Source organism: Tenrec ecaudatus, chromosome 1 (assembly GCF_050624435.1).
Source record: "Tenrec ecaudatus isolate mTenEca1 chromosome 1, mTenEca1.hap1, whole genome shotgun sequence".
NCBI classification, from domain to species: Eukaryota; Metazoa; Chordata; class Mammalia; order Afrosoricida; family Tenrecidae; genus Tenrec; species Tenrec ecaudatus.
The window spans coordinates 51,495,397-51,519,949 of record NC_134530.1 but is presented as its reverse complement, the minus strand read 5'-3'; the positions used below and the strand labels follow the sequence as shown (position 1 = coordinate 51,519,949).

The following is a 24,553-nucleotide window of genomic DNA, read 5'->3' as shown; positions in this document are numbered from 1 at the left end:
ATCTGTGTACTGCAGATTGTCTCAATCTGGAGGGCACGTTCTTCTTCACATAGTCCAATTTCTTAGGTTATTTGTTCAGCGATAACCAAATTAAGTATGGTGAAAGAATGCAACCCTGATGCACACCTTCCTGATTTTAAACCATTTTGGTCGAGCAACTGCTTCTTGGTCCATGTAGATGTCCCACATGAGAACAGTGACGTGCTGTGGAATTCCTATTCTTGCAGTGTAATCCATATCTTACCAATGCCTCTGCATAGTCAATAAAACTCAACTAAGAATCTTTCAGGCATTCTCTTCATTTAGCCAAAATTCATCTGAAGTCGGCAATGATATCCCTCTTTTGAATCTGACTGGCTCTCTGGCAGTTCCCCGTTGATGTTCTCCTGCAACCATTTTTTAATTATCTTCAGCAAAATTTTACTTGCATGTGATATTAATGATAGTAGTTTATAATTTCTGTATTTTTTTGAGTCACCTTTTTTTTTTTTGGAATGGGCACAAATACGGATTGCTTCCAGTCAGTTGACCAGGTAGCTAGCTGTCTTCCAAATTTCTTGGCATAAACAAAGGCGTGCCTCCAAAGATACATCACTTGGTTGAAACATTTCAGTTGGTATTCTGTCACTTCCTGGAGCCTTGTTTTTTCAAGGCAATGGCAGCTTCAACTTCTTCCTTCAATCCCACCAGTTATTGATCAGATGCTACGCTTGAAATGATTGCATGTAGACTAATTCCTTTTGGTGCAATGACTGTGTCTTCCTTCCATCTTCTTTTGACATTTCCTACTTCATTCAATATTTTGTTCTTCAATATTACAACCTGAGGCTTGAATTTTTTTCTACATTTTTTTTCAGCTTGAAATATGTGCTAGGCTAAGTGTGCTCTTACAGCAAACTACTTTACTATAAATTTCTTGATTTCATATATAGTACTAAAAAGTGTGTACATTTTGTGTGCAAAAAGATCAAATATAAAACTTCATTATAGTAGAGAAATATAAATACAAACAACTAAAAACTGTCACTTACACCCACAAGACTTGTAAGGATATAAGAGCTCTTGTGCACTGGGAAGAAGAGAGTAAATGGTGTGGCCATTCTGAAAAGCAATCTTGAAGTATTTTGTGAAATTAAGCATGTCCCCAGCTATATGGCTCAGATGAATTTTCATGACAATCTAAAATTTTAATTGTAGCATTTTATGATAGTAGAGAATATAAAACAATCTAAGCTCCTATCAAGGGAATGAGTGAGCAAAACATGGTAGACACATAGTACTTATGTGTCTGGATTCTGGAGCTACACTGCTTAAATTAAGGCTCTGTTGCTTACTGGTTCTGGTTTTGTGCCTAAGTCTTATCTATAAAATGGAAATAATAATAACTACCTTGTAGGATTTTTGTGAGTTAAAATAATTAAAATACTTGCCACAGTTAAAACATGTTATAACTGTTACTATGGCTATGATTAATATGAAAACATATTCAAGTTGCAAGTTATGAGCTATATCTACATATAATAACAAACAATATTAACTTAAAAAGTAAAAAAGAAACACAATAATGTATAGTACTATATCATTTATATTTGCTGAAGATAACTAAAAAATGATTACAGCAATACATTGACGGGGAAATGCCAGAAATTCACATCAGATTCAGATGAAGACATAGAACAAGGGATATCATCGTTGGTGTCAGATGAAGGTTGGCTGAGAAGAAAAAGCACCAGAAAGGCATTAACTTGTGTTTTATTTACTATACTAAGGCATTTGTCTGTGTGGATCATGACAAATTACGGACAACACTGTGAAGAATGGGAATTCCAGAACACTTCATTGTGCTCATGTGGAATCTGTACATGGATCAAGAAGCAGTCATTTGAACAGAACAAGAGGATGTTGTGTGGTTTAAAACCAGGAAAAGCGTGTGTCAGAGTTGTATCTTTTCATTACACTTATTTGATCTATAAGCCAAGCAAATAATCTGGGAATTTGGACTGTATTAAGAAGAATGTAGTATCAGGATTCGAGGAAGGCCCACTAATAATCTGCAATATGCAGATGGCACAGCCATGCATAATGCAAAGGAGGATTTATAATGCTTACTGATGAAGATCAAGAACTACACCTTTCTGAATGTATTACACGCCAATGAAAGAAAATAAAAATCTTCATGACTGAATCAGCAGATGTCATGAAAACAGAAAAGATTGAAGTTATCGAGGATTTAACTTAATTTGGACCCACAATCAATGCCTATGGAAGCAGCAGTTAAGCAATCAAATGATGTATTTCATTGGGCAAATCTGCAGCAAAGGCCTCTTTAAAATGTTAACAAACAAAATCACATTGAGGACTAGGGTGTGCCTTACCCAAGGCATGGTATTTTCAACCATCTCATGGGCATGCCAAAGCTGAGCAAGGAATAAGGAAGACTGCGGAATTGAAGCTTTCAAATATTCATGTTGTTGAAGACAACTTGTGGTAGTTACATAATCTGCTGTCAATTTGAGACTTAAGAGTGAAGGGGTGGACTTTGGCCTATTAGGTTGCAGTTTGATGACCTCATCTGGAGGCACTAAGGAGATAAACAGCTCGCTGGAGGTGGAACACACACATACTCCCTGTGAGACATTCCTGCAGACAAGACACATGGAGCTATACTAGAGCCTTGTTGCTGAACGAGCCATATGGAGACCTCTGCCAGCGCTGAGATGCTTCCTCTGCTACTGGATCCACAAGACATTCCACCCACTGGCCTGTGATCTTCCTGCACTTGGCATCAATGCATATGTTGCGTGAGTCTGAAGAGGAATTTATAGATTGGTATAGGACATATGGGTTAATATGGGACTTATGGACTTTAACTGGACTGGGTTCGGATGCTTTCTCAATATTCAATTACTCTTGTATATAGAGCTCTTTCTTATACTCGTGAGTGTCTATGGACTAACACACTATCAAATACACCACAGAGTGCCAGAAGAACGAACAAGCCTGTCTTGGAGGAAGTGCAATCAGAACGGAAGGACTTCACCTTACATACGTTGAACATGTTATCCGGAGAAGTCAGTTATTGGAAGAAGGATATTGTGCTTGGTAAAGTAGACCAAAAAATAAAACTAAACTCACTGCTATTGATTTGCATACTCATAGCGATCCTACTAGAATCTGTCATTAAAAAGTCTATGACAAAATAATAACAATTTATAAATTATCAAGGGTTCATGAGGAAGGGGGAAAGCAAGGAGGGAGGGGAAAAATGAGGAGCTGATACCAAGGGTTCAAGTAGAAAGCATGTTTTGAGAATGATGAAGGCAACAAATGTACAAATGTGCTTGACACAATGGATGTATGGATGGGTTGTGATAAGAGCTGTACTAGCCCCCAATAAAATGATTTTAAAAAAATGATCTAAGAACTAAAGAGCTTAAAAAAACCAAATCACTTAATATTAAATTATAAATGGGAGAAATTATGCAAAAACATTTACAAGTTAAATAGGGAAATATGAGCAATCAATGAAAAGGAAATTCATCTAAGGAAAGAACAATAAATATATGAAAAACTGAACCTCATTGATAAATATGAAAAAAATTAAACTGTGTGGTGGAATAGAATTTCTTAATACAGTTCTTCAATTCATGCTTCCTTAAAAAAAAACTCACTTCCATCAAGTTTATTCCAATTCATAGAACAGGGTAGACCTATAGGGCAAGGTAGAACTGCCCCTGTGAGTTTCTGAGACTGTAATTCTTTAGGGGAATAGAAAGCCCTATCTCTCTCCCAAGGGGAGACCGGTGGTTTCAAACTGCTGACCTTGCAGTTAGCAACCCAACTCATAACCACCTTGCCACCGGGGTCTCTATCATGTTTACATAACTTGCACCAAGTGATTGGGTGAGAGGGACTATACAAATAGAGCATGTGTAACAGGGTTTTATTACTGCTTTCCTGGCTATCAGGAAGAGCCAATTTTCAAGCAGGAGAGAGAAAGAAAGCGTAGGACCAATGGAAGAACATGTTCCAGATCTCTTTGTGAAGCGGCAGAGGCTGAGACCAGAAGCACCAAAGACTGTGGCCCAGAGACGACGGACAGAGCAAGAGGAACAGGGCTAAGACCACGAGACTGTGAGATAGAGTGACAGGAGGGCTTCCTGGTCCACAGTGGCAGGGGCCAGGCGACCACACGGCTCAGAGGCTGAGGATCAGTGAGAGACTTGGCTGCTGGCTGAGGAGAGGCATTACTGTGGACCAATGACTGTCCTTACTATTTACTGCACCTGACTTGTGCTAACTTATTAACTTCCCTAATAAACCCCCATAATTATGCTTATTGTCTGTGAGTTGTGAGTGGCAATTGCAAGAATTACTGAATCCAGCATCGAAGTAGATTGCCATGGGTTGGTGTCAGAGTAGGTACAGAAGGATGGAGCAGGGAGGATGTCTGACCCTGGCCTCTTGGCACTAGGAAAGCCAGAGGAGGTCAGATAGGGCTCCCACACAGTTTACCACCTACCATCAAATAGGAAAAAAAACAAATTTTGACAATACCCAGGTTTGACAACGGTGTCAGAAACCTCATTCACAGTTGGGAGTAGAAACTGGGACATTTGGGGGAGGCATTTGACAGACAAGACTTCTTTAAAGTTTTGAAAAGCAAGGAGGCTACTTTGAGGACTTAGGTTCACCTAACCCAAGCCATGGTATTTTCAATTGCCTTATATACATGTGAAAGTTGGACAATGAATGAGGAAGACTAAAGAAGAATTGATGCATTTGAATCATGGTCCTGGAGAAGAATATGGGAAGTACCATGGACTGCCAAAAGAACCAAGTCTGCCGCGGAAGTGCAGCCAGAATGCTCCAAAGAAGCAAACTTGAGGAGACTTCATCCCATTTACTTTGGACATGTTATCAAGAGAGGCCAGTCCGTGGAGCGAGACATCACGCTTGGTAAAGCGGAGGGGCCAAAAAGAAGACCTTCAACATGGTAGCTGGACATGTGGCTGCAACCATCGGCTCAAACATGAGAACAATGGTGAGCCTGGTGCAGGAGTGGCGGTGTTTGGATCTGTCGCACACAGTGCTGCTATGGGTCAGAACCGGCTCAATGGCGCCTCACAACACGATGGATGTCCTTACGTGGTACCCATCTTTTGACGCAACAGTTCCTTCGAATTTATCCTGAAGGGCAATCAGAGATGTCGACAAAGATTTAATAAACAGCACAAGCACTTTATGATTATTTATGAAAACAAAAATTGGGACCAAACTCAACAGTCATCAGTTGAATAATTTGTGGGCTACAAGGAACAATTAAAAATGACATTCCTTAAATACCATCTCTACTTATTATTAGCTGTATAGCCTGGAGAATGCCCATTAATCTCTCTGCACCTCAGTTTCCCTGATTATAAAATGTGATGTGCTTATAAAATATGACTTATGATTATTACATGACTTAGCATACATAAAGCACTCAGGACACAGGACAATTGCCAGGCTAGAAGTTTTAAGAAAACTGAAAACAGCATTGGTGAGAAAAAGACCAGGAAAGTTTCACTAAGGAATGTTCTTTTCATCAAGACACCTCACCTGCACATTCTTCCAGAGAAGTCAGGGCTGTGCTACGAGACAGTCTGGAAAACCTTACGGCATCCACCGACAGCTCTGAGCTCGCCACTACAGACTGTGGTTCCTCCAACTCAAAAAAACATTGACGAGGAACACACGGTGTCTCTCGGGATGCCAAAACTGCTGTTTTAACATGGGGTCAATTGAGTGAAGACATCTTGGGGGAAGGGTTCGAGAGTGAATAGCCCTGGATGGGGCTATGCTGGGAGTAAAATAGCTTCACATTCTGACATTTGGGTGTTACTAGAGGTCTCTACGATTTTATAGCAATACTTTTTGATTCACTGCACAAACGCGTGTGTGGAATAGCCTCTGCCAACCCTACATACACTTGTGAGCACACTGCCATTCACCTTCCCTCCTCTGCTCAGCCTGCATACCTACCTCTGTATCTACGCCACATGTCATCACTGTTACTGAGCGCGTCCATACAGTGCTGTTGACTTTGCTGTCTTTCACTCTGGGCACCCTTCAGTAGTTTTCTTTGTCATTTGGTCATGTTGTGCTGCCCTCCCCTTAATGCACTCAACTATTGCCTTTCCCCTCATTCCCTTTACTATGTGGGGACTCTCTAGCTAGGGACTTATCCTCTGTAAAATGGTGGGTGGGTGGCATCTGATGTCCTCTCACTGCGCAGGGGACCGAGGAGGATCAAGAGCAGCATCAGCCCAAGGCGGATCCCCATGAGGCAGAGCTAAGGCAGGCCTCCACCTTCCAACCTTTCTATCCATTCTGACACCAGCCATCACTTGCATGGTACTCTTTCTGTGCTGGATTGAAAAATGCATCATAATGACCACGCAGAATTTACAGACAGTACTCACAGTTATGGAGCAGTTAACAGGCTATGACTCGGGTTCAGGAACAGTCGGGGTGTAGTTCTTTGATTAGAACAGTCTCCTCTTAGCGGTAACTGCAGGCACTCGTAGACTCTGAAGCGCCTAGGCCTCTGCCTATTTGGGCAAGTGCCATAAAGTTCTTCTAGCTCTGTTGATGTGTGCTCGGAGGTACTCCGCTCCACCAATAAGCCTGTGCCCCAAAGCTCTGAGCTCTAGTACAACTGGTCAGCAAATTTAGCACCTTAGTAAATGCCTGAAGCCACCCCAGTCTGCCACAATGATTCCTGCCTTAGGGCACTTCCTGTGTGCCAGGAAGCCCACCACACCATCTCCTCTCTGTCTCCTAGTTTAGCTGCTGCTTCTCTACTACTGTCATGCTCATTCTGTCTCACGGTCTTCAGTGTCATAGCTGTCTCCTGGATTGAGGAGGCTCAGTTCCAGGAGCTCAGCTCCAGGGACACACTATCTACTATTGATTCTTCTTTCTTGATGGTAGTAAGATGCCTCTTTCCAACTCTGGAATGGCTCATTTTAAGCCCAGTGGGATGGCAAAATTGACTAATCCGTACATTAGGGTCTCACATCAAGCATGCCATGTATTTTGTATTACTAGCAAGCTACCCAAGTCACGATTGCATGGGCCTACTCAGTCAATCATCATTGGTTCTTGATCATATGCTACCTCTTGAAATGGTTGAATGTTGGCCAATTACTTCTGGTACCATGACTCTGTGTATTTTTTCTATCTTCTTTTGATGCTTCTTGCATTGTCTGGTATTTTCCCCATAGAATCCTTCAATATTGCATCTGATGATATTGAAGGAATTAGTCCAAGCTGCACTGATGGCATAGATGAAAAAAGCTCCAGGAGACACTGTGTGGGAATTGCGCCCGACCTGATCCCACCACACCGAGGCAAATCACTGGGGGAGTGCAGCGGAACAGCAAGGGAATGGAGCGGCAAGGTCCCCAGGGAATGCTGAAGGTGGACTTTGGGGCCAGGGCGGGGTGCCCCAACAGACTGGACTGGAAAACACTCCTAAGGGCCAACAAATGATCCTTGAACTAACTACAAGCTTTTCTTTCTTGATGTGTTTTGTTCTTTGTCAGTGGTTTGTTGTTGTTGTTTTGTTGTATACTGTTGCTTTGTTTTCCTCTGTCTTGTTTTCGTGCATGTTATTATCTCCACAGGTCTGTCTAAATAAGATAGGCTGGATGAACTATCCGAAGGAAAAACAACGGGACCGACAGTTCCGGGGGGACTTGGGATAGGGGAAGGTGGGGGGTAAGGAAGTAGTGTTAACTAACCCAGGGACAAGGGAACAACATGGGACCCGAATTGGTGGTGAGGGGGGAGTGGCAGGCCTGGTAGGGAATGACCAAGGGTAAGGTTGCATAGAGAAGAGGTATAGCTATAACCCAGGTGGGGATGGAGCATGATAGTGGGGCAGGAGGAAAATCAAGGGAAATAGAGGAAAGAACTAGGAGGCAAAGGGCATTCATAGAGGTCTAGACAAAGTCATGTACATGCAAATATATATATATGAGGATGGGGAAATAGATCTATGTGTCTATATTTATAGGTTTAATATTAAGGTGGTGGAAGGACCTTGGGCCTCTACTCAAGCACTCCTTTAATGCATGAATACTTTCTTCTATTAAATTGACATTCTACGATGCTTACCCTCCCGACACAACTGCTGAAGCCAAAGCGGGTGAACAAGTAAATGTGGTGAAGAAAGCTGATGGTGCCTGGCTATCAAAAGAGATACTGTCTGGGATCTTAAAGGTTTGACGATAAACAAGCGGCCATCTAGCTCAGAAGCAACAAAGCCCACATGGAAGAACACACCAGCCTGTGTGATCACGTGGTTCTGAAGGGATCAGTTATCAAGCATCAAAGAACAAAAATCATATCATTGGCTGCACACCTCCATGATACGATCGCCGAGGAAAAACGGGTGCATAAGCAAATGTGGCGAAGAAAGCTGATGGTGCCTGGCTATCAAAAGAGATAGCGTCTGGGGTCTTAAAGGCTTGAAGGTAAACAAGCGGCCATCTAGCTCAGAAGCAACAAAGCCCACATGGAAGAAGCACACCAGCCTGTGAATCACGAGGTGTCAAAGGGATCAGGTATAAGGCATCATCATCATAAAAAAAAAAATCATACCATAGTGAATGAAGGGGGAAGTGCAGAGTGGAGACCCAAAGCCCATTTGTCGGCCACTGGAGATCCCCTCACAGAGGGGTCTAGGGGAGGAGATGAGTCAGTCAGGGTGCGATGTAGCACCGATGAAGAATACAGCTTTCCTCCAGTTCCTAAATGCTTCCTCCCCAACCCACCCCCACTACCATGATCCAAATTCTACCTTACAAGTCTGGATAGAGCAGAGGATGTACACTGGTGCATATAGGAGCTGGAGGAACAGGGAATCCAGGGTGGATGATACCTTCAGGACCAGGGGTGTGAGGGGCGATACTGGGAGAGTAGAGGGTGAGTGGGTTGGAAGGAGGGAACCGATTACAAGGATCTACATGTGACCTCCTCCCTAGGGGACGGACAACAGAAAAGGGAGTGAAGGGAGACGCCAGATAGGGCAAGATATGACAAATTTATAAATTATCAAAGACTCATGAAGGAGGAGGGAGCGGGGAGGGAGGGGAAAAAAGAGGACCTAATGCAAAGGGCGTAAGTGGAGAGCAAATGATTCGAAAATGATTAGGGCAGGGAATGTACAGATGTGCTTTATACAATTGATGTATGTATATGTATGGATTGTGATAAGATTTGTATGAGCCCCAAATAAAATGTTAAAAAAAAGAAAAAAGCTTCAGGAATTGATGGACTACCGATGGAAATGTGTCAACAAACTGATATAGTATTGGAAGCACCCACTCATCTAGGCCAAGAAATTCGGAAGGCAGCTTACCTGGCCAACAGACTGGACGAGATCTATATTTGTGCCCATGCCAAAGGAGTGACCCAACAGAAAGAGTAAATTATCAAACAGTATCATATGTAAGTAAAGCTTTGTTGAACATACTTAAAAAATCATTGCAATAGTACATCATCAGGATGCTGACAGAAAGTTAGGCCAGATTCAGAAGGATAACACTGCTGACAACAGATGGCATTTGGCTGAAAGCAGAGAATATCAGAAATTATATTTGTGTTTTAGTGACTAACGTATTAGATTGTGTAGATCATCATGACAAACTCTATACAACCGAGAAGAATGGGAATTCCAGGACACTTCGCTGTTCTCATGCAGAACTTGTACATAAGTTGTTTGAATAAGAAAGTGGATACTGCAGGGTTGAAAATCAGGGAAAATGTGGGATGGGGTTCAATATGAGAAACTGGACCATATGGAGAATGTAGCACCTGGACTGGAGGAAGATGAGTTAATAATCCATAATATGCAGATGACACAGCTTTACTGAAAGAAAAGAGGGCTTGAAACACTCACTTACTGATGAAAATCAAATACTATAGCCTTCCGTATGGATTCTACCCCAATATAAAGAAAACAACAATCCTCATTATTGGATCAATAAGCAACATCATGATAAACGGAAAGTGTTGAAGTTGATGAGGATTTCATTTTATTTGGATCCATAATCAACATTCCTGGGAACAGCAGTCAGGAAGCCAAATGTTGTATAACATTGGGAAAATCTGCTGCAAAAGACCTCTGTCAAAGTATCAGAAGCGCAAAGGTTTCACTCTGAGGCGTTTTAAACCACCTTGTGTGCACGTGAGCACTGGATAATGAACAAGGGAGGCCAGAGGTGAATCGATGCATTTGAATTATGGTGCTGGCAGAGTACTGAATACATATATCACACACCGTCAGAACGTGCAGGTCTGTTTTGAACATGTCCTTTGACATGTGACTTTGTCTTACATACTTTGAACATGATGTCAGGTGAGATCAGTCCCTGGAAGACATGCTTGGCAGAGGGGGCGTCAAAGAGGGCAAGGCCCTCAAAGAGATGGATTGACACAGTGGCTGTAACAATGGTCTCTGGTATAAGAACAATTGTCAAGATGGCACAGGACGGGGCCTCGTTCCGTTCTGCTTTGAGTTGGGACTGACTCAGTGACATCTAACAAGAACATCAGGAGGGACCAGTCCTGGGAGAAAGATGACATGTTTGGTGGAGGGTCAGTGAAAAAGACCAACAAGATGAACTGACTCTTGGCTCCAAAAAGAGGCTGAAGGTCAGCAGCATTTGTGAGAATGGCAGTGTGCTTTGTTCTGTTGTACAGACTGGTATGACAGCACTTCACAAAAACTCACTCATCTTGTTAGGGGCCCTCAGTTTATGTCACCGGTACTGGGATAATTTGGAAAAGGTTGTCAATAATGGTTATACAACAGAATATAATTCAATAGCACTGGATTAGACATGTAGAACAGCGGTTCTCAACCTGTGGGTCGAGACCCCTTTTGGGGCTCAAATGACTCTTTCACAGAGGCTGCATAATGTGTTAGGGTTCTCTAGAGACAAAACCAGATTGCTAAAGTTTTATATATATATATATATATATATATACACCCACATATATATATAACACAAGAAATGAACAATTAAATTATAAAGCAGTACAAATGGCTCAGTGCAACTCATTCCCATTAGAGAGTTGTGAGACACTGGCAGTCCTTCAAGTCTTGAGGGCCTCCAAGTAGTCCTCTGTAGAGATTCAGACCATCCCGGGACAGGCAGCAAACAGCAAGGCAGGTGCAGGTCACCAACAGTCAGCCAGGTCACCAACAGTCAGTCCCTAGCTCAAGAGATGTAAATTTCAATTCTGTGGCTAAACAGGTCTTGAAGGAACTTCAAATTACAGCGACACAGTTCACAGACTAGGCGTCCCACAGGTAGTGTACCTTGTAAATTGAGGCACAGAACAAGCAAGGCAGCCACACACTGGTCCGATGATCAAAGAGCGAGAGACAAGAAAGGAGAGGCTCGTTGAGCCATTTATCTCTCTGCCCTTCAATTAATCCAACATGTGTTTATCGGCCAGGCTGGCACAATAAATTAACTAAAACTTACTTCCTATGGTCTTAGGAAATGAGATACCACTCCTTTATCCGTCTCCAGGCAGGTATGCCCACATGTAGATACACCCACATACAAGTACCCAGTGTAAAGACTGTTATCCATGCTACACCATGCTTCAAGACAAATTTCATTTATTTGTAATTAGAAATAAATATTTCACAATTATTTTGTGATGAATCACTATGCTTTAATTATGTTCAATTTATAACAATGAAAATACAACCTGCATATCAGATATTTACATTACGATTCATAACAGTAGTAAAATTAGTGATGAAGTAGCAACGAAAATAATCTAATGGTTGGGGGTCATCACACACAAGGAACTGTATTAAAGGGTTTCAGCATTAGGAAGGTTGAGAGCCACTGATATAGAAGATGTTGATTTGGAGAATTTTTTGTTGTGTATATTTTTTGTTGTATATATTTTTGACATAATTTTAAAAATTACACTAATGAGTACAAGGAACAAAAAATGTTCTAAATTGGCTGGTAGTGATTGTACAATATTTATTGATATGACTGAATTATTGACTTTTATGAGATGTAGATAAAGTGCCAGTAAAACTGTTAAAAACAATCATTTCGTGGAGTGTCTATGGGCCACACTAATCCACAGCCCCCTACCTTTCCTTCCTTACACATCCTTGGGAACCACCAGAGAATACGAGGAGTACCCACCAAAAAAACTGGATGTGATGTGAGTGGTATAGTGCATTTGGAACTCATTCCACTAGGTCAGACTGTTAATCAAGCTTTCTATTTAGAGGTTCTGAAAAGACTGTGAAACAGTGTGCAACAAAAATGGCCTGATTTGGGGACTGGTTTTGCCACCACGACAATGCACCTGCTCACGTAGCCATCTCAGTGTTCCAGTTTTGGACAAAAAAACAGCATGCCTTACTTGCCCCACATACCTTACCACCTGACCTCGCTCCTGTGTGACTTCTTTTTGTTTCGGGAAATGAAGAGGGACATGAAAGGATAGTGATTTGATGACACAGGTGAAGAAAAAAAATGAGGGAGGTGTTACCAGCCATCCAAAGATGAGTTTGAAAAATGTTTCCAAGAATGAAATTGCAGATTTGACAAATGTATTCAGTGTAATGGAGAGTACTTTGAAGGTGATAAGGTTGTTTTGCAACAAATATTTCAATCCATAGCTTTGGTGGGGTGGGAATGCTGGGTTTGGGGGGGTACCCCCTTGTATTTCTTTGTGTATGTACACTTTTTGTTGACTTTTTATAACAGCAGGCTCATATGGAACCTGTCCTTCCTGGCTGACTGATCCTGCAGTGTCTTCAGTGGCTGACGTCTGAGAAGTGTTATTGCCCAGACTTTCTTCTGAGAAGCCTCTGGGTGGACTCAAACCACCAACCTTTCCGTAAGCACATGTGCCATCCTAACACAGCTAGAGTTGAAAGAAAAACTTGTCCCTATTTTAAACAAGACTATGTCTATAGGAAAGACTACATGACTGTTAGGAAAGGTAAAAGCTATTTTTCTGTCAAAATTAAAAACACTGGGGTAATAATCAGAATGACACACACTTCTCTTCTTAGCCTTTATTGCCACTGAAGTTCACAGCTTCTACATTTCAAATCTTATATACAAATGGCAATAAGTACGAAATTATCCCCCCCCCAAAAAGAAATTTATTCCAGTTTCACCTCTTTATGTGGGAGGTAAAAGATTCTTGCGTAATCCTGAGCATTTCACTGGTAAAGGCTGTCATCCCCAGAGACTTGGCTCTTAGTCACCTTGCAGGCTGAGACAGGTGAACAATGACATTAGGAAGGTATGCATTCCTGAGAACAATCAACCATTCCGGATGAAAAGGGCAGCATCTCGCTAAGGACAAAGTTCCAGAGGCAGGGAGGGTTAGGAGAGAAGGATGAACAGAAAAGAGAAACACAGGGTAGAAGTGGAATGAGTGATGTTAAGTTGTGGGAACTACAGTCAATGACATGAAACGTGTACAGATTACTGAATGGAAACAGATTTGCATTGTGAACCTTCACCCAATTCACAAAGAGTTAACAAACAAAAAGGCTTGTCACAAACATGAAATCATCACACGAAGAAGACAGACCCAGAACCAAGTTCTCACTGTGCTTCCTCCAGAGGGAAGGGCATCTGGAGGGCTGAGGGCAAGTGCCTTCTTGTTTGTAACATGCCAGAGCAGGCCCCCGTGGTGGACTGCTCGTCACATGAGCCGTTTGGGGTCTATCTTTTCCAGGTGGACCAGAGGTTTCAGCTGCTCAGCAAAGTTCCTCATGTCATCAGAAACCATGTCCTGCCCCGCTGGTGCAACGATACTTAGCTCCACAAGGTAAGAGAGGGATAAGGCCTCGATGCTGTCTGTGTTTCCTGGCACCAGGATGCGGAAGATCTTATACACCATCACCTTCATGATGCCCTTACGGAACAAGTGTCCCTTGGCGACAAACTCATGGTCCATGCGGAAGCCCATTTCCATCAGGAAGTCAGTGAGGTTCTCAGACGTGGCGATGTCCACGCAGTTTCGTACCAGGGCGTGGCGATTCTTGTCTCCCATTTCTGGCTGTCCCAGGTAGCGCAGGTGCCAGGGTGTCCCTGCCCTATCCATAGAGCGCCGGGCCCTTAGAACAAACGGGCTGGCCTGCTGGCCCTTAAGGAGGAACACCATCTCATGGTCCAGGAAAACCTCGGGTTCCATGTTGTCACACAAGCCTCGAAGGCGGTGGATGAGGCTTTCCAAGCTGTGATCTAAAACGCTTCCTGAGGAGGGAGAAAAAGCACCATTGACACCCAGGTTTCTACAATTAACACAAGTTTCAGAGACCTGCATGAAAGACCCCAGAGTTTTATGAAGTAAAAGGCCCAACACATGAATTTTAGGGGTAGTAGTACGACACTGTGAGAAAGTTCAGAAGAGCCTGCATTTCTTCTTTGATAGCAGGGTTCTAGGTCCTTGCTCACACTAGTGAAGCGCCAGCAGGCCTTGGGGCTCAGCTCTCTGAACATGTAACAGTCTCTGTCTAAAATGTATTCATATGAGATTGCTGTCACTCTGGTTTAATAATTTTGTCTATTTCCAGCAAAGAAAGCATTTCCATTTACAGGAGAAATACAGTTCCCCTTTCATGTAATAATTAAATAAAAGAGCAACATCTTAAAATATATATATGAAGTAATTCTTAGTCCTCATTTTATTCATCTGTTTGGCAGCACTGGGTACAGTTGTTAGAGTTGACTTAAAACACACACACACACACACACACACACACACACACACACACACATAAAACTCACTGCCACTGAGTCATTTCCGACTCACAGTGACCCTGCAGGACAAGGTGGAAATGCTCCTGTGGGTTTCTGAGGCGGTCACTCTTTACTGGCGTAGAAAGCCTCATCTTTCTCCCACAGAGGAGTTGGTGGTTTCGAACCTGCCAGGGCCCTGTTGGCTACACTGGCTCTGAAATCTTTCCTTTGTCCCTAGAACACAAATTTACCTTGACTCATCACCTAATTCACTGACCATTTCTTTTGAGTCCCCTTTGCTGGCTCTTGCTCATTATCCCGAAATGGTGGAGGGCCCTTGGGCTCAGTCCTGGCTCTCTTCCGCAACAGCAGGTCCTTCCTCCTTAGGTGACCTAATTCCCCTGGCTTTAAAGCTCATCCATACCCCGAGATCTCCCACATCTGCCCCTCACAAACAGTGAGCTCATACATCTACTTCTTTACCAGAGACCTAGCAGACACCTGCTTTGTAACACTTTCAGAATCAAACTTGTTATTTTCCTATTTAACAAACTTACTCCTTCTGCAATCTTTCCCCAGCACAGTAAATGGCAGCTCTTTGCTTCTAACTGCCCAGGTCCCAAGCCACAGAATTATCCTGAATTCTTTTTTGTTTTCAAGTGAAATTTTCAAAATAAATGATACAGAATCCAACTACTTCTCTTTCATTTGATCACTTCCACCTAGACAAAAATCTCCTTTATTTCTTTTCTGGTTTTGGCTTCACTCACCTGCCCCCACCTTGTCTTCTTCCTCGATTCTCCACACAACAACCAATTGCTTTAATGAAAATATAAGCCCAGATGATAACATTCTGCTCAAACCCCTATTCCCCATGTCATTCAGAATAAAATTCAAAGTCCTTACTGCAGTTAACAAGGCCCTACGTACTAGGCAGGTCTCCGCCACCTACGTCATCTCCTTCCACTTCCACCCTTGATTACCTTCTCTGGTCACAGTGAACTTCACACCAAACACACATCTTCAGAGCCCTGTTCCCTAGGTTTAGACTCTTCTCCCCTTGGCCAGCTGCATATCTGCTCACCCATCACTTTCTTCAGGTCTCTGCTCAAATGTCATTTTAGCAGCCAGGGCTTTTCTGACTACTCTAAAACAGCACATCACCTCAGAATTTTAGACATCTTTCTCCTTCCATTGCTGGTACTCGAATGCTAGGAACACATCTGTTTTAAATAGTAGTCTCTTATAAGAAACAAAATCACCCAAACTCACTGCATCAAGTTGATGTCTGCTCCAAGTGGCCTGATCGGAGAGGCCAGAGCTGACCCCGAGGGTCTGTATGCAGGAGGAGAAAGTGCCGTCTTTCTCCCGAGAAGTGGCTGGTTTTAAAAAAACTAGTGCTCATTCTTCAGCATCTATCGTGTACCAGGTATTTTATATAGATCTTATCTAGAATGCTTCCTAGTAGCATAAATGAAGACAATTGCTAGTTACAGGCATCTTTTTTGGGAAGGTGATCCAACTACCAACCTTGCGATCACAGCCCAACTCACAATCACTCTGCCACCAGGGCTCCAAGTATATTATAGTCACGGTACAACTCGATAGCCACTGCTGTTGAGTCAATTCCAATTCATGACAACTCCATGAGTACTTCAGAGTAGAACTGTGCCCCAAAGTATTTTCAATGGCTGTAATCTTTCTTTTCTTTTTTTGGAATGGCTGTAATCTCACAGAAATACGTTGTTAGGCCTTTCTTCCATAACACTGCTAAGTGGATTTAAATCACCAACCCTTAGTAGTCAACTGCTAAATGTCTGTCTACTTATACCACCAAGGGTCTCAAATATATATATATACACACACACACACATTAGTGGGATAACTGGATCTTTGAAACCATAATGCTGTAGAAAAGGTACCTGACTAGGTCTGAACAGTAAGACTGAAGATCTTCTGGAGCTGGGAATAGTATCCTGTATTTAGGGCTGTGTCAGACATGCTTGTCAGTGCTCAATCACTGTAGGTGCTTAGTAAGTACTGCTTCACTGGACATAGCTATTTAATGATGGACAAGGTATTGTGCGGGAGAGTAAGAGGTCTTTTCCTCATGGACATTCTGGTTTAATGCAGGCAACAAAAGAAGTGAACAGTGAGAAGGAAAAAACCAAACATGACACACAACAACTGGTGGAGGAGTGGGAACACAGAGGTCTATGGCCGGGCAGCGGGGAGAAACCTCTCTAGAAGGGAGTGACAACTGAGCTGAGACACCAAAGGTGAAAATGAGACGGTTATTTGAAGAGCTAGGAGAAAAATAATCCCCGTGGAGGAGTCATCAAGTGCACAGGCACTGAGGCAGGAAAAGGTCTGGTGAGTCCACCATGAGTCACTCTCAAAAACATGCCAACTGAAAGAAGCCTTACGCAAGAGAACATTCAAAGCACTTCACTCATATGTTTTAGAACGAAGAAAGGTATGTTGGAAAAGAAAATCAAACAGTGGCTTCTCCAGTGAGGAAGGGATCAGGATGAGGTCCCACAGGAATAGGGCATAAAACAACTTTCTTGGTGGTGATAATGTTTACACACCGAAAAAGGGTTTGGGTTACACAGATAAATGTTTTTGACCAAATTCGTGGGGTTGGTCAACTTAAGAGTTGTGCATTTCATTATATGTAACTTTATGCTTAAGAAAATAACAATTATCACAGGCTGAACTATTTAGGGGAAATTATACTGAGGTCATCAATTTACATTGAGATGGATCAAACAGGATGGTTTATGGATGGAGTAATGGGCAGACATCTAATAATACAATGCAGTACACTGAAATTGTATTATCTAGGGGGCAGACCAGGAGCCCTGGTGGCCCCTGAGGATAAGCACTGAGCTGTATGTTGTGGATTTAACTGTGTCCTTCATTAATCGTTGAGGAAATCCTAACCCTGGTCCCTGAAATTGTGACTGGATTTGAAAACAGAGGCTTTCTTTTGTTATGTTAATGAAGCTATGGTCGGAGTAAGGTAGATCTTACACCTGATACATTTTTCAGTGATTAAAAAAAGCAGACACAAAGATTCACATAGGGAGAAGACAAATGACATCTGAGGACCAGTCTGCAAGTAAAGAAATGACAAGAACAGGAATCGGACACCAGTTATTAGGAGGCTCAACATGGGTGAGACTGATTTGAACTGTTAGCTTCCAGAACTGGGAGAATACACATTTCTGTTCTTTAAGGCTAGACCCCTGGGGAATTTGTGATGGCAGCAATAGGTGAATGAGACACTATTTTATATTTTCCAGAAGAAAAAGTTCGAGCAAAAAATAGTTATCTATTGAGTGTCAGAAATTATGTAGGTTGGCTTTGTATAACAGTTTCCCATCTCTGCGGACACAGAACAGAAAAGAGGAAGTCACCCCAATTCGATCACTGAAGACAAATAGGTGCATAAGCAAATTTGGTGAAGAAAGCTGATGGTGCCCGGCTATCAAAAGATAGAGCGTCTAAAGGGTCTTAAAGGTTTGAAGGTAAACAAGTGGCCATCTAGCTCAGAAGCAACAAAGCACACATGGAAGAAGCACACCAGCCTGTGTGATTACGAGGTGTCAAAAAGATCAAGTATCAGGTATCAAATAACAAAAAAATCATATCATTGTGAATTAGGGGCAGTGTGTAGTGGGGACCCAAAGCCCATTTATAGGCAACTGGACATCCCCTTACAGAAGGGTCACAGGGAGGAGATGAGCCAGTCAGGGTACAGTGTAGCAATAATGAAACATACAACTTTCTTCTAGTTCCTAAATGCTTCCTCCTCCCCGCACTATCATGATCCCAGTTCTACCTTACAAATCTGGCTAGACCAGAGGATGTACACTGGTACAGATAGGAAGTGGAAACACAGGGAATCCAGGACAGATGATCCTTTCAGGACCAGTGGTGAGAGTGGTGATACCAGGAAGGTGGAGGTAGGGTGGGGTAGAAAGGGGGAACCGATTATAGGAATCTACATATAGCCTCCTCCCTGGGGGACAGACAACAGAAAAGTGGGTGAAGTGAGACATTGGACAGTGTAAGATATGACAAAATAATAATTTATAAATTATCAAGGGGGAGTGAGGAGGAAGGGGGGAAATGAGGAGGTGATACCAAGGGCTTAAGTGGAGAGCAAATGTTTTGAAAATAAGGGCAGTGGATGTACAAATGTGCTTTACACAACTGATGTATGTATGGATTGTGATAAGAGTTGTATGAGCCCCCAATAAAATGATTAAAAAAAGAAAAGTGGAAGCCAGGTCTCCCAAATTCTCTGGCTGACTTACCCTGAAGCAGGTACTCCATCATGTTAATGGTGCCCCCAGTGACAGGCATCATGGTGACTGGAGGGGCCTCCATGGTGGCTGTCTGGTTAAGCTGAAGGCAAAAGAAACAGACTCGAAGCACTCAATCAGGTAGAGCACAGGGTACACCTGGAGAAGGATTAGACTTTTTTAAACATCAGAGACTGAAGAGATTGGCTTGTGTCACTGACCTTGACATCAACAAAATATTCATTCGAAACATTTTCCATAACTGCTCTGTGGCCAGGCCCTCCTCCAGAACAGAGGATACACAGATACAAAAGAGAGCTGGCCGCCGGGTTACCGCAGCCTGTTCTAGTGTCAAGTTCTCAATTCTCCAAAAGTTACCTGTGCAATTTTGAGGAAGCCCTGAAATTTCTCACCGTAGGACTCCGTTTCTTCCTTATTAAAGGGAACTACCAATATCTAACACTCAGGCTTTGTGGTTCAAATGGCATAATGAACACACAATGAAATTCTGAAGAACTGAAAGGTGACTTTAGGAACCTTCTCTCCTTTTCACTTTAAAGCATCAGAGAGAGGTCAAGTGGACACAGCAAGTTAGTGGTGGAGCCCAGATCTCATGAGAATCTAGGTCTGCCTCTTGGAACACTCAAAGCATTAAAAAAAAAAAACACCTTCATTTTCACCTGAGTTTTTACACGCTAAGAGTGCTTACAGCTCTTATAACATTCCATACAATTGACTGTATCAAGCATATTTGTACATATGCTGTATCATCATTTTCTAAACATTTACTTTCTATTTGCGCCCTTGGTACCAGCTCCTCTTTTTCCCTCCCCCCCTCCTCGTGACCCCTTGATAAATTAGAATGATTATTGTTTTCCTATCTCGCACCGACCGCAGTCTTCTTCACGCACGTTTCTGTGGTTCATCCCCCAGGCAGGCAGGGGGGATTGTGCACCGACCATCGCGATCGGTTCCCCCTTCCTGCCTCACCTTCCCCTACCCTGAAAGCCTCCTTTAAAGCGAGGCAGGCAGAGGAGCGAACTCCTTAGACAGTGCTGGTTTGGTCGGAATCGACCCGATGGCAATGAAGTACAAAACGGCTTCGGGGGCACATGCACTAACACTAAAAGTGACTTTAACGCGTGTTCTGCCTCTTCTCGCAAAATCAGAAATTACTCGTACCTCACCCGCGCACCACAGCCTTTCAACTTGGGCTCAATTAGACCCCGACCGCGGGCGAGCGCCCCCACGTCCAACCTCCTTCAGCTCCGGCCGGAGCGGAAGCCCCGCCCCTGGCGGAAGCCCCGCCCCCTGAAGTACGGAAGCCGAGAGGTCGCCCGGGCGCAGGGCCGCCGCGCCTACTGACGAGCATGCGCAGACGGCGTGTTGCGGTTGGGAAGCCGGTGTCCTCGGTTGGAGCATTTCCCAGGGGTAATCAGGGCTCTTGACGTCACAGCCAGTCTTCTAGGAAAATATTTATTTTTTTCAAGTTCGAAGACCCGGAGATGTTTTTGTGTCGAGAATTTCTTGGAACTGATAGGACTGAGAGAAGATTGTGACGAAATTAGACTCATAGCAGGGCTCCCTAGGGGAAAAGAGGAAAATAGAAGGGAGTAAGTTATAAACCAAAGGCCTTTGCGTGTACCTGAACTGGAAAAGGGAAAATGCTCTCTATTCCTTAGCATAAGCTTCTGAGCAATTAGGGAGCTCAGTATGACACTCAAAAATTAGTTCACTGTCCTGAGCGTAATACCTCTTCATTCAAAAATATAGAGATAAGTACATTTTAAAAAATAATTATTGTAACCTGTTACCAGATTTACTGCTGATGGGTTCCATTCCAGTGCTACAGAAATTCCCAGAATAATATAAGACTGACAACGTGTCTGTCTGATTTTATATTTGGGAGACAAGGGGGTGAAATATTTATTGAACCCTGATTACATGTGAAGCACGTAAAGTGTGGGCAAACTGGGGAATACGGTGAGACAAGATTCTCACCTAGAGTGCAAAACTGAAAGGGGTGTAAAAAACCCAAGTAATTAAAATAAATAATAAAATCAAACCAAACACGCTGCCATCGAGTCAATGCTGATTCACAGCTACCCCTGTGAGTATCTGAGACTATGTATTTATCCAAAATGACTGTAGAAAATTCATACTTTAAAATTTTATCTTGATAGCAACCCTATGGACCAATAACTACTGTTATTAAAAGTCATTTTATAGATGAGGAAACCCAGGCAACTAGATGTTATCTAACTTGCAAGAGGGTGGTGAGGCTGAGATACAAACCTAAGTGTCTCTCTTTAGAGCTAACCCCTTTTCAAGTGAATGCTTTATTATGGATGAAGTCTGGGGGGTGGTTTGCATTTCAGACCATCAACTGCATCCATCAAACCACCTATCAGTCTGCCACCCAGATTGTCTTCTGATGAGCCTTCAGAGCCTCCCTTTTATCCTATTCCTTTTATCCAATCAACTGGTGACTTGCATCTTCCCACTCTTTCCCTCCCTCCTTGCAAACCTCCAAAGGTTTGTTCCTTTTAGTACAAAAGTCTTTGTCTTAGTTTTTATTCTTATAGTAGCAGTTCTCGTACAAATTTGTCCTGTTGTGATCGACTAACTTCACTCAGCAAAATATTCTCTAGATCCATCCTTGCCATGAGGTGTTTTGTGATGTCACCATTGTTTTCTAGTGACACATCGAATTGCATTGTGTGCATGTACTAAAATTTCTTTATCCGTTCTTCCACTGATGGGTGTTTGGATAGAGCCCACCCTTGTAATCACTCCACTTTGCCATTGTATGTTGTGCTCGTTCTCCTGCTCTAACCTACATACACTGCTTCCACATTCATTTTATACATTGGACATTTCTTGAAAATGCTACTGTGTTTAAATAGTCTGCTATCCGTTGACTCCATATGTGCCCTCAAAAGAGTTCATAGGAAAATTATTGGAATCTGAGAGTTAAACTAAGGAGGAAATATTGCATGATTGTATGGAAATAGACCAGAGTGGTGAAATATAAAGGACTCACTTGCTTTGGAAGCAAGCAGAAGACCCATTACCTCCCAGTCAATTCCAATTCACAGCTACTGTATGTATACACGTCAGAGTCTAACTGTCGCATAGGTTTTTCCAAGGTTATAATCACCATAGAAGCATACTGCAATCACTATGAATCACATCTTTCTTCCATGGAGCTGTGGGTGGCTTACAATACCAACCCTTTGGCCAGCCACCGAGTACTTAACTACTGTATGATCAGAGCTCCTACGCAATCAAGCTATTGTTGGTGGTATCTAGGAAGGTTTCTGGAAGAGATAATTAATCCACAAAGTTGCTAGAAAGATTTATAGGAATTATCCAGATGAAGAAGGGAGGAAAGGGAAATCCAGGCAGTGGGAATGGTATGTCCACAGGGACCATGAGTTAAGTAGAACTGGCATACAGATAGAATCTGAGGCTGGGAAGTCATGAGCTGTGGATCTGAACAAGGGATAAGGCCCCACTCCTGGAAGACTGCATGTGGTTGTTGGATGCTGTTGGGTTGGTTCTGACTCATTGCCACCTTATGTACAACAGGATGAGACACTGCCTGGTCTTACGCCATCCTTACAGGTGTTCTTATGCTTCAGCCCATTGCTGCCGTCATTGTGTCAATTCCTCTTGTTGAGGGCCTTCCTCTTTCTCGGTGCCCTTCTACTTTACTAAGTAAGACATCCTTTTCCAGGGACTGGTCACTCCTGATAACACGTCCTAAGTACGTGAAATGATGTCTTGCCAATCTTACTTCTAAGAAGCATTTAAGGCTGTACTTCTTCCAAGACAGGTTTGTAGGTTATTTGACAACCCACGATACTTTAGATATTCTTTGCCAGCAGTGTAATTCAAAAGATCCAAACATATGTGAGCTCTGAAAAGGTCACCCTGGCTGCCGGGAAAAAGAAATCAGTTTGGAGCTTAGGCACAGCTCTCGATGAGGGATAATTGCAAGAGAAAGCATAGATTTTTTAAAATACAAAGCAGGTATATAGGGAGGGTGATTCAAAAACAGAGAAAGAAAGAAGAAGTTACAAATGTCTGGATTTCTACTTTAGGGGGCTGTGGTAGTTCTTTACTCAGAGTTAGGGAACACAGTAAGTTAGACACATCAAGGATGAGGTATCTGGAGCACCCAGGTGGCAATGCCCAGCTAGAGTTGGGAGAGAGAACTGGATCAGACGTGGAAATTTCAGTCATCCTTTCTTAGGAAGTAGCTAAAAGGTTGACAATGAATGGGATCACCCTGGAAAAGTGTGGAGAATAGGAAGAGAAGAAAGCCACGATTCTTTTCAGAACCCCTAAGTAGAAAGCTTGATTAACAGTCTGACCTGCTGGAATGAGCCCAAAATGCATTTAGTCTGTTGACGGACATCCAGAATGTGGTTTGTCATCAATTAACATTTCACTTTTTTTGAAATGAGAAAACCACTTGTACACTTGAGTGTTTCCCATAGCGCTGTCCTTGTGAGCTGTGTTCAACATCGCAACAGTTTCTGCAGCATTTTCCTGAGCAGGAAACAATTTCACAGCCACACGCTGTTCTCTTAAATTAGTCACCACAAAAAATGAGGTTCTAGTGAAACTGATTTTATGAAAAATTCACTGTGACCAGAGAGAACCTTCCCAGGTGACACTACTGGGTACACTAATGCAGAACAAATTGCTTGATACTCGCCTAGCGGGAAAAATGTGTACTACGAAAGCTCTGCTCTGCCCAGCACAATTCCAATTTTTTTGGGGGGGATACCCCCTCAATGCTTTTGCGTATTTACCTTAAGTTTTATCTAGAATTTTATAAATTTTTTTGCATGTAGTTATATTTAGAAAAAGAAATAAAAGGAAGATAGGCAGGAAATGAGCAAACACTATGGCCAAATCTAGACAAGACCTATAAGTTACACAATTGAGTTTCTCAGATAAGGACCTGAGACATGGATATTAGGATGGAGTTCAACTGTGTGTGTGTGTGTGTGTGTAAAATGGAGATAATAATAGTACTTTCTTTTCTTTTTTTTTTTTTGCCCGTGAAAACCCCTCCCACGGTGGTGGTGGTGGTGGTGGTGGTGGTGGTGGTGGTGGTGGTGGTGGTGGTGGTGGTGGTGGTGATGGTGATGGTGGAGGTGGAGGTGGTGGTGGAGGTGGTGGTGGAGGTGGAGGTGGTGGTGGTGGTGGAGGTGGTGGTGGAGGTGGTGGTGGTGGTGGAGGTGGAGGTGGTGGTGGAGGTGGAGGTGGTGGTGGTGGTGGTGGTGGTGGTGGTGGTGGTGGTGGTGATGGTGGTGGTGGAGGTGGTGGTGGAGGTGGTGGTGGAGGAGGTGGTGGAGGTGGTTTTAATAGTACTTTCTAAGAGGAAGGTTGCAAAAAGAAAAAGATGTTCATGAAACATTTAGCACA

The 24,553-nt window shown here is 42.9% G+C and overlaps 1 protein-coding gene across 2 annotated transcripts; it reads right to left on the bottom strand.

The window, feature by feature from the left end:
* Nucleotides 1-11,734: 11,734 nt before the first annotated feature.
* Nucleotides 11,735-20,399, bottom strand: MED18 (mediator complex subunit 18). Of its 2 annotated transcripts, none has more exons than XM_075553114.1 (3): nt 20,294-20,399; nt 19,124-19,270; nt 11,735-14,312 (listed from the first exon to the last, which is right to left on the bottom strand). In XM_075553114.1, exons 2-3 carry the CDS (start codon nt 19,194-19,196, stop codon nt 13,759-13,761), a joined length of 627 nt encoding a protein of 208 aa, XP_075409229.1. In that variant the 5' UTR covers nt 19,197-19,270; nt 20,294-20,399; the 3' UTR covers nt 11,735-13,758. The 2 variants fall into 2 exon arrangements, with proteins under 2 accessions (XP_075409229.1, XP_075409232.1); XM_075553117.1 differs by having other exon boundaries at nt 19,124-19,214.
* Between the last annotated feature and the right edge of the window lie 4,154 nt (nt 20,400-24,553).